This window comes from Physeter macrocephalus, chromosome 2 (genome assembly GCF_002837175.3).
Source record: "Physeter macrocephalus isolate SW-GA chromosome 2, ASM283717v5, whole genome shotgun sequence".
In the NCBI taxonomy this organism is placed as follows: domain Eukaryota; kingdom Metazoa; phylum Chordata; class Mammalia; order Artiodactyla; family Physeteridae; genus Physeter; species Physeter macrocephalus.
Window position 1 is genome coordinate 47,812,437 of NC_041215.1, and position 16,463 is coordinate 47,828,899.

General features: G+C 34.6%; 1 protein-coding gene across 1 annotated transcript in view; it reads right to left on the minus strand.

Annotated features, from left to right (window-relative positions):
- The window catches only part of LRP1B (LDL receptor related protein 1B), a 1,933,320-nt gene that overhangs the window by 285,643 nt on the left and 1,631,214 nt on the right, over positions 1 to 16,463 (minus strand). The window contains exons 44-47 of the mRNA XM_024122386.1: positions 7,738 to 7,930; positions 6,767 to 6,892; positions 2,857 to 2,985; positions 558 to 677 (exon numbers count right to left, since the gene is read on the minus strand). Coding sequence (XP_023978154.1) covers positions 558 to 677; positions 2,857 to 2,985; positions 6,767 to 6,892; positions 7,738 to 7,930 — 568 coding nt within the window. The remainder of the gene's footprint in view (positions 1 to 557; positions 678 to 2,856; positions 2,986 to 6,766; positions 6,893 to 7,737; positions 7,931 to 16,463) is intronic.

Genomic DNA, 16,463 nt, shown 5'->3' on the forward strand with positions numbered 1-16,463 from the left:
ATTCAGATTTACTGGAAAGAGTAGAAACAGGGAGACCAATAAAAGGGCTACTTTGTTAATCCAGGCTCAAAGTAGATTGAAGGGGAATATATCTCAAAGAATTGGAAGATTTGTTGATGATTGGACATGTGGGTGATAAAACATGGTGGAAGGAGGAACCAAGGATAGTACCAAGGTTTCCTGTCCAATAAGTAGGAAAATGATGAGAGCATGGGTAGGAGAGAGAATTAAGGAATGAAGGGGAACATTTTGGAGCAGTAGATTCAGTATTATACATTCTAGTAGAAATGTCCCATAAATAGGGTGGTTCAACTGAAAAGGTGAGAAAGAATTTTGAAGTGAGCAAACAAAGAAATAGAAACAGAAAATATAGTCATAATTTTCAGTTGACTCTAGTAACTCCCCTCCAATAGCATTTACCAAAGTAGGTCCACAGATGCTAATTGCTGTTATGTATCAAAAGGGGGAAACCATAGTGCTCTCAGGAACACACTTTGGAAGAGTTTAGGAAACACTTAGCATGATAATATTCCGAGGTTGATACAATATGTGTTTACCTTTACAGTCTAATTCATCAGAGTTGTCTCCACAGTCGTTTCCACCATCACATAGCTTGCTGTGAGGAACACAACGACGATTGTAGCAGGGCTTGAAACCTCTTCGACAGCTTCTGTTTTCTTACACAGAAAAGTAAAACACATACTTGGAGGGCTTATAGAACTATTTTTACAAAAAGAAGATCACTGATGATATCTCATTCACAATAACCGGATTGTGGGTCTATAAAACAAGTGCCGTGTGGCATCCAAGTTCTGGGTTAGAATATCTGTGCATTATCAAGTAGTTCATGCAGTAAAAAGCCTTTCTGACTGTTTTAACCTCAGTGATTCATACTCGGAGACCTCGTCAAACTATACTCACATTATTGTTTCTGGCATTTCTGTAAGCTAGCGTAGAAATAAACATGTATCACATACTCAAATCTGAAGAAATGAATCTCTACCTCCAACCTAATAAAGACACACCAACACCTATCCCCTCTCTCCTTTGTACCCCACAAGGATTTTAAAACAAGGAAAAAAGTGTCAAAACATGTATCTCTGAATCAGTGAATCCAAGAGTCACCTAATTATCCACACATTTCTCTTAGAAATCATCTTAAAATGTCTATCAAAATTTTCTAAGCAGAATAATAATTGCCTCTGAATTCTATTTACCTTAATGAGAGTCTCCTGACATTTTCTGATTTGGGGCAGAAGGTACCACTCACAATAATAATAGCTGCCATTTACTGAAAAGTAATTTTGTGCCAGGCTCTATATTGAGCATATGTAAATGTACATTTGTTTATTTAATGCTCCCAACCATCACCCCATCTAGATTTGCTTGGTAGTGAGAAACTAAAACATAGAGAAGTCAGTACCTTTGTTCATGCTAGTCACACACTAGTACGTTTGGGAACAGAGATTTAACCTCAAGTGTGATTCTAAACTCTGGAATCTATACCTGAGATTGTCAAACTATAGCCTGCAGGCCAAATGCAGCCTATCAGCTGGTTTTTATATGGCTCTGAAGCTAAGAATGATTTTTACATTTTTAAAGGATTGTTAAAAAAATAGAATATGTGACAGGAGTATATATGGCCCACAAAACCTATAATACAAGCTGACCTTTTACAGAAAAAGTTTGCTAACCCCTTCTCACACAAATATTACCAGCCTTCTAAGAAGATAAAAATAATGTGAAATATATTCTCAAGCCAATTCATAATAATGTGAATTTGTAAGTTATTATTACATTTTTATATGCTTTAATATTTCATGGTGTACAGGATATAGCTGTATAGTTGATTCAAGCAAACATGTCATTTGAAGTAAATTCCCTAAGATTTCAGTTACATATAAATTATGGACAAATTACATTTGACTGTCATTTTAACCAAGGGTGTTTATTCTACAGTGTAAAAGAGTGACATAAATTTCCCAAAATCCATCCTCCTCTTGTTTTAACTTTCTCTAACATAAGAAAACAAAGGAGAAAAATAGAAGCCAAATATAGCAATTCCAGATATAGATTCCTAAATTTTGCAGAGCATATAATACCAGTACTATTGTATTACAGCACAAAAATAAATCAGACTAATTTAGAAATAATCTGGATCAATTCTACAATAACTATTAATGATTGCATAGACACAAACTTTCAGGAAAAATATTGTTGCAGTGAAGGCAAATAACAGTTGCTTACTAGGGTCCAAAAGCCAGTCTCTACTTCCAAGGGAGAAGGAAAGGTTGACTACCACTTGGTGACACCTACAGAGGCACAGATGGTGGAATTCCATATTTAATGGGGACCATGGCTAAAGCAATCAGCCTTTGTACCTAAGGACACTAGCTCTGGGACAATCCTGGAGGCAAAAATAGAATGAATAAGACTTTGATATCAACACAACAACACGCTATTGATTTATGGTGGACTTTTGCTGCAGAGTAAACCTGCAATATTTACCCAATAACTGATATTTCTGACATATTTTTAGGAATGTAAGCCTAAAACGTTTTGCTAATGATGAATAATGAAGCAGCTCAAAAGACAGTCTCCTGCTGTATTTAAATTTATACTTCATGCATGGAAAACCATGAGGAAATTCTTCAATGAATATCATGTGTTTTGGGTAGGAAATATGGTGCCCCATATTTCTTGAATAAGAAAAAAGCCAAATCATTTGCCTTAGATCTACATGTTAATGAGAGGCATTAAGGAAATCATACACATAAACCAAATGGAGACAATCACACCAAAAGCTATAAAAAGAATTACATTCTGAAATGTGTAAATCATACATTGGAAACTCACCACAGTAGAGCAGTTTTTCATCTGATTTATCCTTACAGTGAGGAATGCCATCACAGGTGAGCTGGTAATCAATACATTCTCCATTTCCACACTCAAACTCTGAATAAATATTGCAGGAAGAATTTTTAGCTGAAAGGAAAAAAGCCAACGTTTCATACAATAACAAACATTTTTGATGTCATAACAATTGTTTCCCTTAATCTTAATTATAAAAATAAACTAAAATTTATCTAAATATAAAAGTAATAAAGGACAGTGGTTTATGGCATTTCTTTACAAAAAAATTAAGAGGGACACTTTTTATTGTGTTGTCTTCAACCTCCCTTTGCAAATTTTTGGGAATTGCCTGACTTTATTTTTCTTTTATGCCTGTTTGTGTATTTTGTTAATTATTTGGTGACTGTACATGCGTGGAGAGAAGGAGGGGTTTAAATCTGGGGGACTTTATTTATGAATCTTGCTTAACAGTGTATGTTAAAAATAAATTTTTAAAAAGATCCGGTTAAATAAGCTCTGTACATACTGAGAGTGTTTTTGTATTTTCTTATTGAAATCTCATATATTCTTCAATACATTGAAATTTTCCAGTATATAGAGTTCTTAGCTTTGAATGCTTGAATTTATTCATCTCAAATCTCACCTCCAACTGGTCTTCCTCCCCAACTACCTGCTGAAGAAATCTCTGTAGCAGTTTCTATCAATCAGAAGTACTGGAATTGCTGAAATTACTTTCATCAGACTCTTGCTCTATCCATGGTGAGAAGTACCAGGGAGCAGACCCTCTCTTCCTGCCACACGTGATCAGTACCTGCTCATTGAAATGCATGGGAATCTGTAGGATGTGCTGGTGGAGGACAATGATAAACTGGAAAGCACGTGCACCAGATGCTTATGGGCTCCAGTGGACCACTGCCATATTGTCCCACATCTAAATGTCAGGATTTTTATAAGAAATTAAAAGCCTGAGTTTTCATGTGGTCTGCCCAACTTGTGAGTACCAGGCAACAGCCATGAGTACAAAAAGCTTTTCTACAGTTAGGTTTCATCCTTGGAGTGCCAGTTTGTTACCCTTGCCTTAGAAAGACCTCTCTTGGGGAAAACAGACTTACTTTTATTCTTAAATAATAGATTTACTAGCAAACTTTTGGGATGCAATGTTTTGGTTGTATTATGTGCTATTTGCTTGCACGTACTCATTCCATAGCTTGTTGAAAAATTGTACAGTGAAAGTCAGTCATATTAACTATGTTGGAAGTAATTAGAATTCATTTATTTCTACTAATGCAGGTAACACAGCTTAACTTTACAATCAGTTTTTAGGATTTATTTCAGGAATAATCAATTAAACAGCCACAAATACTGTTTAAAGTTTCCAGTGTTTTATTTCTTTCTTATCCTAGAATTTAACTCATTTTACTAGACTATCCATCTTATCTACCTATTAAAGACTTATAATTTAACTCTTTAAATGATAGCACCCCTCTCTAAAGGTAATTTTATTTTTCTTGGGGCAGTCTAAACTCCACTGGTCAGTAGCTAAGGTAGAATGCCATTTTAGAGGAAGCAACAAGGAATTAAGAATCTAAAAATATCATTAACTTTAAAGAATTATTGTCTTTAAGAAGAGTGCTGACATTACTGCACACAATCACCTTAGATCATGAACTGAGCAAAATTCATCCATTTACTAAGAGTCCATTAGAATTCCTAACTTATTTTGTCTATTTTAAACATATCCTGTTTAATTTCTCATTTCCAGTGAAAGCTAATGGTTATGATGGCAAATATCATATTTTGCTTTTATAATCATTGTGCCTTTAAGGAAAAAATGAAAATTATTCATGATAAATATGGTTTATCATGAAAAAACAAACGTATGAGCACAATTCTCGCTTAGGAATGTTCATTTGAAGAAATAGTATTGAGTATTTTCTGCCTCTTTCTAGAAACAAAAAATGTGGTTCAGCTATCCTCAATTCTCTTTCAAGGTAATTGCTTCATCTAATTATATTTTCTCTTCTTATTTCTGTTATGGGTTTTAATAAGGTTAGAAATGTTGTGTAAAATGGAATTGCCTAATCTTTTTGTCAAGAGTTATGACACCGAATGGTTTTTCCCTCCTTTGCCCTCAGGTAGGTGTTAGTAAATGGTCCTTCACCCCTGTAATGCTGCCATTAACATTGATAAACTGCTCTGGGTGAACTAATTCAGAGGTTGACACAGATATGCCAGAAACATCCTCATTTCCTAAAGATGGACTTGACAAGAAGAAGCTAAGAGTTACTTTTCAATCTCTCTGCTGGACCACAGGATTTCAATATGAATGCACAGTGGATACAAGATACTTCTGTAAAGATATGTCAGCTCTGAGGAATCCAATATCACTCTACAGTTCTATGTGAATACAACTATGCTTGTTTAAAACTATAGTTTTCTGTCTGATTCATTCCCTCTCATCAACAGTGAGAAGCAGGTGGCTTAGTAGGGACAGATGTATCTAATCTATTTTTCAGCAATGACAGGCATCCGCTGTATAAAAATAAGCCTTGCTGTTCTGACTAAAGGCATTGGTTTACTACTGGCCTGTAGTGACCTGTGAAAGAAACATGAGTGATTCTAATGCATGGCTAAAACTCCAGGCTTACAGATAGCATCAGATCCAGACCATTACAGCTGAAACCACAAAGGCAAACTGAAAGAGAGAGTTTAAGCAATTGCGTGAGCAATTCACGGAAGTGTTAGGTGATGAAGAAATGTGGGAATTTGTGGCCCAAATTATTGAAATTTGCTATCTTCTGAACAATTACATCATTCCCTTGTTTTCTTTGGCACATTCTTAAATAAAAGTCTTTTACTTCTTTTGCTAAGAGATGCCCTTTTGGGTTGTGGTACCAATTTGCAAAGTGAGAAAATACGTATATGTTCTTGCATTAGGTGCAGTAGTTTTCAAAGTAAAGAAAACGATGACAAAGTGCTCATATTAAAATAAAGAACAAAAGAGAACATCCTCTTGGTATATAAAGACCGAAAGAAGACTAAAGATGAAAAATACTTACAGCTTATGATACTAATTTTTATAATGTAGATATATCCAGCTCTATTGATTTTCTAAAATGAAATATATGAGATGAGGATACAGGTGAGGAGAAAAAAAAAATGTCTAAAATTGACACAACCTAAGAGTGAGTTCACCAATTTCCAATTTTCCAAGATGCTTCTCTCCCATCTTTCTTACTCATGAATAGTCTTAATATTAAAGAGAAATTAACCCTTTTTATGTTGCTGGCTAATTTTTCATGGCAGTATTGGAACACTTGAACCCTTATTTATAGTAGAAACAGTTTTGGAAACTTAGCTGTTAATAAGTATTTACTGTAATGGTACTAATTAAAGATTGTAATGCCTTTGGGAGATATAAACATCATGCAAGGCTGCAATGTTACCTTTTTAATTAACAGTTTGGAAATGATTACAAATAAACTGTGTGAGCCATTCTTTCTCATTTACATAGTCTGATGGACTGTGAATGGGTTTACTACAAAGCTACTAAGCTACTGCCTGTACACTGCTTTATTTCAGCTTTAATTAATTTCGCTATTGACTGAATCCTCAAAGTCATAAACACAAGTTTTCAGATGATCATTGCTTGCAGGTATTTCTCTAGCTAATCCAACACCTTCCAGCCCAGAATCAGGGGGACACAACACTTGTCACTGTTTGGGTTATCATTACCTATCACATGGTGCTATAGGTAGAATGGTAAACTGAGTTCTTTTTAGAATGGAGAGATAAGACAACCAGGCCTCTAATACTGGAAGAGAGTACAACTTCATAAATATACTCAAACAATTTCAAGGTCCATGTGTGCCATTTTGAGCAGTTATATCACATTTCAATTCTCTTTACTTACTCACACATCTGTTATCATTCAGCAATATTCGATCCCCCCTGCAGGAACAATTCACTCTTCCGTTAGGAGTTAAAAGGCACAGGTCATGGCAACCTCCATTCAGTAACGCACATGGAGAAAGTTCACCTGCAATGAACAGGTTTTACTGGTGACAGTTTATATTGAATTCCTAGTCTATGTCAATATAGATTAACAGTAAACTGTTAGACAGCCCCAATCTCTCAAAAATATCCCATGAACAAGGAAGATTTGGGATTTTTAAACAAATCTAAGTATTCCAAAAGATAAGAATATTAAAAACATGTAACAAATCTCTACATTTTCTAACATATTTGTCATTCAACGCACTAGTACCTCTAGAAACCACATGCATACTGCAGACTGCAATTTTGTAGGTATTCCAGTGAGTAAAAAAATTTTAGGGCTTCCCTGGTGGCGCAGTGGTTGAGAGTCCGCCTGCCGATGCAGGGGATACGGGTTCGTGCCCCGGTCCGGGGGGATCCCACATGCCGCGGAGCGGCTGGGCCCGTGAGCCACGGCCGCTGGGCCTGCGCGTCCGGAGCCTGTGCTCCGCAACGGGAGAGGCCACAGCAGTGAGAGGCCCGCGTAACGAAAAAAAAAAAAAAAAAAATTTTAAGGCCAGATGCAAAGCTTGTTTATCAACAAGTATTATTTTCTTGGAAACAATTTGAATGTTCAAAAATATGAGTGAGCAAGTATGAAATAGAAATCCAGGAGCAAATAATTAAAAATGAATTGTTCCTCTGGTGATAAATTAAGAACTACAAAATTTTCCATAAAACTTTCAAATAATTTCAATATATTAGATAGTCAAAGCCTGAACACTAGCCCCAGAAACAGTAAGAAAACAAAATCCAACTAAGTATTACTTAAAAACATAAATACGTTTTTTGAGAGATTAAATAATTGAGAAATATATTTGTAACTTACAAATAAATATTGTAACTTACAGCTATTGGTGTCATTGGCAACAGCTATGATACCCATTGGTTGATGTGGAATATCAGAACGAAGAATTTTTGTATCTCCTCCCGTGTACTTGTTGGAACGCAGGATAGCTCTTCTTCCCCAGTCTGACCAGAAGATATAATTGTCATACACAGCCAAACTGAGAAAAGTCCCTGGCCCAGATTTGACAATCACCTGGAATAAAGTAAAATATCATATTTTTTAAATGAAGATATCCATATCTGTTTTTGCTCAAAAGAAAAAAGAGAGATTAAGATTATTTCTGATTATTGAAATAATCAGATAAAAATACATTTCACTAAATGTATTATCATAATGTGTTTATAGTTTATTTTAAATGTCTTAACCATCCTTAGTTTTTGCAATGTTTACTTAATATTTTGCAGTATATTTCTATTTAATAATCATTCAGTTTGTTTAAGCAGTTGTGTCTTTTTAGCATTTTAAAACAAAATCATCACAATACGAGACTATTAGTACTAAACATTTATTTATCATTATTAAGAAATCTTTAGATATACAGTAAACACTCACTAAGCTCTCAGAACTATATACAGAATATAAAGTTCAACTGATCCAGGTTATTCCTTTAGGAAGCTTACAACATGAATAAGTTAACCAGATATACATGTATTGGCAATAAAAGTTTAAAAGCAAAGACCAAAAAGTTTCACTCAGACCAAAATGAAGTAAAAGGGTGTAGATTTTCCTTCTCAATAAAACAACTAAAAGAAAAAATATATATATATATGTGTGTGTGTATATATATATATATATATATACACACACATATATATATATAAATAAAAAAGGAGGCTTTTCAACACATTGGATATCAGGTAAGGAAAGACAGTGATTCCTGAGTAACAGGAAATAAACCAAGTAGTCCCATAACCTCCACAGTTTATAGCCTGAGACAGATTCTAGGTAGCAGCACAGTGCAAAGAAACCCAACAGAGTCCAGGGAACTCTCTGAGTGGATATAGCTGAGAGTTATGGGAGGGTAATATGGTTAGCTCTCACAAGGCAGAGTGTTGGAGAGGAGAAGGCAACAGAGAGAGAACTCTGGATATCTGCACAGTGTCCTCCTGGAGTATTAAGCACATGCCTATGTATGTGAGACAGTTACTGCAAGCTGGTGAAAGAGTCATGCAAAAGGATTAGAGAGAAGAGTTTCCAAAACTTACATGGGTCCAAGAATCACACTTGTTAAGGCCAACCAGACTTAAAATCTTTCTAATTCATGGGACTCTGAGTAGAGTACTTGGAAGGGTCTTGGCTCAGCAGCGGGGAATAATTAACCCTAAACTCTGTTCTACTCCAGTCTCTCAAACCTTAACAACAAATCCTGAAAGGATCAAACTCTTTCCAGGTAGCGTAACTGTTTCCCAAAAGAAAGCTCAAGAATTTTAATGGTAATATGTAAAATTTTACCACTAAACTACTATGGAAAAAAAGATGAAAAGTCGCAAATCAGTGACCTCAGCTTCCACCTGAAGAAAGTGGAAGAGAAAATGTAAGTTAAATCCAAAATAAAGGAAAACAAAATAAAAATGGAAGAGAAAGCAAGGAAATAGAAAACAGGAAAAAATCAGAGGAAAATCTATGAAACTAAAAGATGGCTCTTTGATATCAATAAAATGGAAAATACATAATGATGAAGTGAGTTTTATCCAAGGAATACAGAGTTATTTAACATTTTAAAATCCTATCAGTATAACACGCAAAATAAGAAAACTCATATGAAGATCTCAGTACAGAGAATTTATTGGTTGGATCTAATATGCATTCCTGATAGAAACTCAGACTAAAAATATGAATAGAAATAAAACTAGGAATGAGACAGGAATAATCATTCTTACTACTTCTACCCAACATTGTCCTAGAATTTCTAGCTAGTATAATTAGGCAAAAAAACAAAAATAAAAAGCATTCAGCTTGGGGATCAGACAAAGTCTGATCGATCACCTAGGCCTGCCTTCACCAAGAATCTTGTTAGGTCAGTTTAGTGCATTTGGGGAAGATGTTTCACTTTTTTTTTTAAATTTTAGTTTGCTCATCTTAAAGACGGGGCTGATTAAAATCCTCCCTTACCTCTGATATTTCCTCTTAGTAATTGTCTATCCACTCACAGCCCATTCACTCCCTGGCTATAAATTTCTACTTTTCCTTGTATTTAGAGTTGACCCAATCCCTCTCCTCTATTGCAAAACCCCACTGCAGTTGTCTCTATACCTATCCTGATAGTCCTGAATAAAGTCCGCTTTATCGTTTTAACAGGAGTCATGGATATTTTTACCTTAACACATTCAATGTAATACTACTGAGAAAAAAAAAGAAAAAGGATGAATTATTGATGTATGTAACACTGTGGATAAATTTCAAAATAATTATGCTGAGTGAAAGAAGCCAGACAAAAGGGAGTACAAGGTATATGATACCATTCATATAAACTTCTACAAAATGCAAACTGATTTGTAGTGACAAAAAAAAACCAGTGTTTCCTGCGGACAGAGTGAGAAGCGGTAGGGTGGAAAAAGAAGAATTAAAAAGGGAAATGAAGAAATGTGTTGGGGTCATTGATATGCTCATTATCTTGATGTGATGGTGGACTCACAGATAATATGGGTGTTGTGTGTGTGTGTGTGTGTGTGTGTGTGTGAAGACTTTTAAACTTTAAATATTTACATTTTAGTGCATGTCAATCAGATCTAAATATTTTTTTTAAATAAAGGCCAAAAATTTCTTTAAAATATTTTCAGAAGTAACATTAAGTAAATATATGGGACTGAAACTACATTTGGAAGGACAGGATACATCAGAAAATAGATGTTTTTATTGTCTAGTCATTTTACTTTGCTTTTGCTTCTAAATCTAATCCATAGGTGACCTATCCAAATAGTTCCTCTGAACTCTTTAGCAAATTAGTGAATGAACAGAGGGATGGTTTAAATGTGAGCACACCCTTGTTAGTTGAATGAAATGCTCCGATTTCTAGAAGAGAGAAACCAATATGAGTTTTCTCTTTTAGCAAAGAGATGAGACATAATTTTAGGAATCGAACAGTAAACATACAAAAGAAGAGAGGAAAAAAAGGACCTTAAGCCTTAGAGAAGCGAAGAAATCTACAAGAATTTGCCTCTAAGGCAGCAAAAACTTCAACGAACAGCTTTAAAGGCATTGATGTAGTTTATTTTGTTTGGTTTCATTTAGAAGAAAGTTTTGCCTCCCTATTGTGGACAAATTACATGAATAGAGACGTCGTGGCATACTTAGAATAAAGAAATGGGCTTTTTGCCTTATCAACACCCTAATCAGGAGGGCTTGGTAATCAACATCCAGTCCAGAACTATAGAATTTACTCAGTTATCTCCATTTTAGAAACCATTGTGGTATAATGGGAAGGGCTCAGAAGACCTACATTCAAATGGCAGCATGGTCATTCTTGAGCAGAGCAGATTTGGGGAAGATGTTTCACTTTTTTTTTTTATTTTAGTTTGCTCATCTTTAAGATGGGGCTGATTAAAACCTGCTTCAACAACTTCACAGGGCTGTTATAAGGATATATATAGGAATATTTTGAACATCTTATATTTATATATATCCATATGTATATATACATATATGTTTGTATTTATTTAATTTAGCTGTCAGAGATAAGTTTGATATTAACTTTTGTGATTTTTGCCTCCAGATCTGTTATAAAATAATTATTTTTGTATAAAAATCAAATTTAGAAACCTCAATAGTAATATTTTTATAGAAATAAATCAATTTGATTATTTGCCTTGGAATATTAAATATGCCAAGCAGAGACCTAGCTAGATTACTTTTCCCTGTAATCAGAAAAAATAAATAAAAAAGGAATTTTCACAGGAATGATGACTGCATGGGAATGGTCACGAAGAAACAAATATTTGGAAAATACCCTTCCTGGTGCCACATGTTGCCTTCTTAGGAATTAATACATTCTAGGATTAAATCATTTACTGACTACTAAAATTGATGTGGTTTGGAGAAAACAGATAATCTTGGGAATGTGGTAGTTTAAAAAAAAAAATAGTCCCCTCTCTTTACTCCATCCTATATCAAATTCTAAATTATTATGATGTAATTAGCAATGTCATCTTCCTGATTTCCCAAATTTTTCCTCATTCATTCTGAATTAATTGGTAATTACCCTCTTATAAAAACAATTACTTCATTTTTATTCTGAATAGATAAGTAATTTCTGTTCTATAGAGCAATATTTCTCAAGTTTTAATGTACATGCAATTCACTCTGAGATTTGTTAAAATTCATATTCTGATTTACTAGGTTAGGAGTGGAACCACAGATTCTTCATTTCTAACAAACTTCCAGGTGTTGTTGATGCTGCTGTTTGGGAGCTCACTTTAAAAAAACAAGAATTATAAAACAGAGAAAAGTACAAAAGAAAATAAATAATAATCTTACCACACAGATCTAATTACTTACCATTTTGGATTAAAGAATATATATTTATTTTTTTCTTTACAAATTGACAGGCCCATGAGCACTCCAAAGTTTCTTGAGATATAAGTAAAATCAATTTCAAAATTTTAACTTAAAAAAAAGCAACTATCTCCAATCTTCAACCTCTTTAAAGAGGGGAAAAAGATGTCTTTCCTGATCTGTAATACATTAGAACATCTTATATTACAGAGGGACAAGATAATTCTTCCATATGTTCTCCTGTGCTTAGAACAATTTTACTAATCTAAGTGCAGGTCATGTTGCTGTATAATAGTGGTTTTCACCTAACCTCCACCCTTCCAAACACACACACACACACACACACACACACACACACACACACAATGGAGCATGGGGAAAACTCATGCTAAAATGCACTTTTTTGCCCTATTGGAAATCTGAAAAGATGGCTGATATTTAGTAAGTGTACGAGTTTAATATTCCTCATTTGTATTTCTTTGGAAATAACTTGTTATTCCCTAGTCAATATTTCATGAGTATAAAAGATCACCTGTAACAATGTTATGGACTGAATGTTTGTGTCTCCCCAAAATTCATATGTTGAAATCTTAACCCACCATATGATACTTGTAGGTGGAACATTTGGGAGGTAATTAAGTTTAGATGAGCTCATGAGGTCCCTGTGATGGGATTAGTGTCCTTATATGAAGAGGAAAAGATCTCTCTTGTTCTCCTTCATGTGACGATACGCAGCAAGAAAGGAGCTGCTGCAAGCCAGAAAGAGGTCGGTCACTTGAGCCCAAACATGCTGGCATGCTGATCTCAGATTTCTCAGCCTGGAACCCTGAGAAATAAATGTCTATTGTTTAAACCACCCAGTCTATGGTATTTCGTTAGAGCAGCCGGAGCTGATTAAGACAGTTTTACTTTTTCCTTTTTGAAGAGCCAGGCTTTCAGATTTGTATCTGCTTTAAATTTCAGTAACTATTCTTTTGAATCAACACAATAAAGATTGCTTGTTAAGAAAATGATAACTTCTATACTGTGCTTTCTGGGAAGATTTTCCTGAGAAAAGGAAGGATGAATAGGCGATAGGATGGGAAAGAGAAGGAAAAGCTTTTGGCAGAGGGAATACATGGTGCAAAAGGCAAGAGGAAGGGGGAACATGAAATGCTGGGAAAAGGAACAAAGGTTAAGTGAGCATTATTAACACTCAGACATCTGGGCAGAGGATCCCATGATGAGCCTGGTGAGAAAGGCCAGAAGGGCAAATATGTAGGACATTCCTTCCTATAGGCCAAGGTTGTAAGTCTGAGTTCTGTTCTAAAAGTAATGGTAAATTAAAAAAAAAAAATTTAAGCACTTTAAGATCATTATTCGTTTGTAAAGATTATTTTGCCTCTGGTGTAGAGATTAGATCAGATAAGAACAAAAAGAGTTTCAGGGACACCAGTTAAGATCAACTGCATTTTTCCAGACAAAGGATAATACTTATGATATTTTGAGCAAGAAAGGTGAAGAATACAAATATTAGGGGAGTATTTACAAACCAAGGACTCTCTATTTCCCTTTCTACCAGAACCCACAAGGGTTTTCGTCACTCATTCATTCATTCAATCGTCCTTTTACCATTGTTTTAGTAAACAATAAGAGCTAACACTTCATGAATGCTTACAACGTACAGGATGCGTATGTATTGTATGTATCATACCAAATTTAATCTCACTCTACCCTATATGGTAGATACTATTCCAATCCACCTTTTATTGATGAGGATTGAAGCTTAAGAAGCTTATGTAATCAGCCCAAGGTCACAGATTTACTCAATGGCTTGAGGTTATTTCAGACCCAAAGCAACTAAGATCTGAATTAAATTTTATATATAAAATTTGCCTTGGTTAAAGAGACAGGAGAAACTCTGATATTAGCAGATGTGTACATGCTGTCCTTATTATTAAATCTAGGCTCCTTCAAGTTAGGAACAGTAGTAATCTCTTTGATCCCCTTTTCTATTCAGTATATGTTATGTGAACAAAATAGACATTCAGTAAACATTGCTAAATCACTAAGAATGAAAAATAAATTATGTTAGTTAAACATAAATAAAAATAGTTGTTTTTTATGGATAAGGAATAGTTATTCTTATGACAATGAAAGTTTTTCTATGTTGTTACCAAAAGTCATTTGGTATATAGCAAATTTTATAAATTTTAATACTGATTGAACTTAGTAGTTTACTTCTTTACTTCTGCTGACACACAGAAAAGGGAAAAAAGCAACATTAAACTCAGTCTATAATTATGCATATTACTTTCATAGGGTACAATAGGTTCCACTAAGAATTGAGCTAACTTTAGACATTTCACTGGTTAGAGTTCAATGTGGAAAAGAAGTGAAATCCACTAAATTACACTTTCTCATCTCCCTATTAAACATTTTTAACATAATTTCATAAATACTGTAACTTGCAAGCCTAATCAGCATCTTTATTTACAATGCAAAAGCTTTGTCCTCGTAAATTACACTCTACCATGTTATGTGGTAATAATATACCATTATGGCATAATTTTCAGGCACTTTAACCTTGAACCTATAAATAGGTTCATGTTTCAAAATAGTCATGTTCATACAGATAATGCATTTCTTGACAAAGTCACATAATCTCACGTGTCCTCATAGATGGACAATTAAATTGGTAATCCACAACTTCAACTTCAATTGACTTGAAGTTATGTGTCAGGGAATTTAGTCACTAAAAATATGCCTTTCCTATCTTGAAACTTCACCGGTGCTTTATTGGTAGAAGCACGGCAACTAATCAAGGAATAAAAACATTCAGTTTTATAAGCCAGACCATATTTCCAACACCCAGATGCTAAATGTTAAACCAAACAATTTAAAAGCCAAATAAACAGGAAGCTTCCCAAACACCCCAGCTGATTGCCTCACTGACAAGATCATAAATGATCATTATGAGAAATGACAACTTGGCCCCTGCCATGGCCAGGCATGACAAAGTGTTACAGATTGCAAAGAAACAATTGCAGTTGCTTTAGCCTGGGAGAGAATGGTGATGTGATGTGGTAAATCAGCAACTTAAAACTGAGAAATATTTAACTTAAGAATAGATGGCTATATTTAACTTGCCTGAGTGAGTTTGCAGAACAAATATAAAATATCTAAATGTCATTAGTGTCCAACCAAATGTGAAAAGAACAACATTCACAGCAATCATCTAAAAGACTGCCTACTGTGTGACAGGAGTTACCAGCCTTTGTTAGAGAGGCAGACCCTTCTGAGAGAGATTAGAGAATGAATTACTTTGATTTCACACTCTCTCTTTCTGATCTCTCTGTTGATCACACTCAACCAAAGGCCAGAGGACAAGGAAGCCATTTGACCACACAGGTAAACCTTCAGGGGGAAGAGAACATGGAGGAGGATGGAGAAAAGATCTGTAGATATGCATTAGAGAAGTAGTAGAAAGAACTCTATTCTGAGACTCATTATTTTTCCCTGGATAGTTTTTTGGCTTCTTGGGACTCAGACTCTTAATCTGTAAAATACGATAGTAAAAGGTAATGACTCAGCTCCTTTCCCAAAGAAAGAAGATGGATAATCTATTCCCTCAGGTCACACAGAAAACTAATGAGAAGAAAAACTGTGATATTCCTGAAGTGTTATAGCCACTCCTGAATGGAATTTGAGCAAGTTTCTAACATTATGATTGTCTTGGCTTCACATTTGATTATAGTTATTAAAGTTATAGCTTATCCAAAATTCTGATTTAGATATATTTAGACAGTTTGAGATTCATAACCTGATTTGTATCAATAAACAGTAAACGTTAAAAAAAAAACTAAATATATTTTTCAGTTAGCTCCTTCTGCTTTGAATTCCTTCCAAAACCATTCATTGTGAGACCCAATTCAAGGGTGACTTCCTTTGGGAACCCCTTCCCAGCTGCCCAAAGCAAAATGGCTTCTTCTTCTGCATATCCAGACAGTCTCTATACACATTCACTATAACACTCATCAGAGGATATCATAAGAGCTTGTATTTTTTCCATAGATAAATAGATTTTTATCCATAGATAAATACAATAGAACATATTTAACATTCATTATTTATTTATTTATTTTATTTATTTATTTTTTTTTTACATATACATATGTTCCCATATCTCTTCCCTCTTGTGTCTCCCTCCCTCCCACCCTCCCTATCCCACCCCTCTCATGGTCACAAAGCACAG